The sequence below is a fragment of the Mandrillus leucophaeus genome, unplaced genomic scaffold (assembly GCF_000951045.1).
Source record: "Mandrillus leucophaeus isolate KB7577 unplaced genomic scaffold, Mleu.le_1.0 Scaffold61, whole genome shotgun sequence".
Taxonomy (NCBI): Eukaryota; Metazoa; Chordata; class Mammalia; order Primates; family Cercopithecidae; genus Mandrillus; species Mandrillus leucophaeus.
Window position 1 is genome coordinate 2,907,733 of NW_012106586.1, and position 913 is coordinate 2,908,645.

The window sequence follows — 913 nt, forward strand, 5'->3', positions numbered from 1 at the left end:
GCCCAGGAACCCCCGCCCGCGCCGGGCAGCCCCTCACTTTCCTACCCGGGCGAGGAGAAAGGTGTGGCCGTGGGCGGGGTCTGCCTGCTGGAATAGGCGCGGGAGGAAACACAATCTAAGCAATCCAGGCCTCGCTAACACAAATAACAATAATAATGGAAGAAACTCAATTTGCTTTGTGAAGATCTTTGGCATTCAACATTCGGTTCGTTTCTGCAAACTTCTCAAGGGATTACGATTACTGTCCACCCTACAGATCATGAAATCGCCGCTCAGATGAACTCTCTCAGCTTCCAGCAGCTGATGTCCCGGCCCCGGTTGGTCCCAGGCCCTATGCAGGAAGAGCTCCGATGTTGGTGGCTCACTCACACGCCTGGGGCTGTGTCTGGGGGGCTGGAGGCCTCCGCCACAAGGTGGAACGGAGACAGTTCCGCAAAGATGTCACACATTCGGCCACGGTCTGGATGATCTGTGTCCCTTTTTCTTTCTATATTTGGGTGTGGTGATTTATCGGAGTCCAGCAGGAAAGTGCCTCCGTCCAACATGTGGCCGTAGTGGTTTAGACAGCTGCAGTCAGGAAGAAAACAAGGTTCAGACAGACCAGAAATTCAGCTTTGATGAAGGAGAAATTAATAGCTTCTCTCTTCCAGAAGCTGGAACAACAGGTGCTGATGTTATTAAAGCAGCAGTGATTATTTTTAAAGGAACGGATGCCCCTTCCCACACCGTCTGGGAGTCAGCAGACCTGACTTCTAGACCCAGCTCTACTAGTAGAGAATCACTGCGTTTTCCTGGCCTCAGTTTCTTCATCTATAAAGTGGAGCATAGGACGTGATGATCACTAAGGTCCCTTCCAAGTTCATGACTTCAGAACACCGGCAATTTTACTTACAGCAAAGACACTCAGATTCAA

The 913-nt window shown here is 50.7% G+C and overlaps 1 protein-coding gene across 1 annotated transcript in view; it reads right to left on the reverse strand.

The window, feature by feature from the left end:
• Positions 1-545, reverse strand: part of SHISA2 (shisa family member 2) — a 6,215-nt gene extending 5,670 nt beyond the window's left edge. The window contains exon 1 of the mRNA XM_011999988.1: positions 370-545. Within this exon, the coding sequence (XP_011855378.1) occupies positions 370-545 (176 nt within the window). The remainder of the gene's footprint in view (positions 1-369) is intronic.
• Between the last annotated feature and the right edge of the window lie 368 nt (positions 546-913).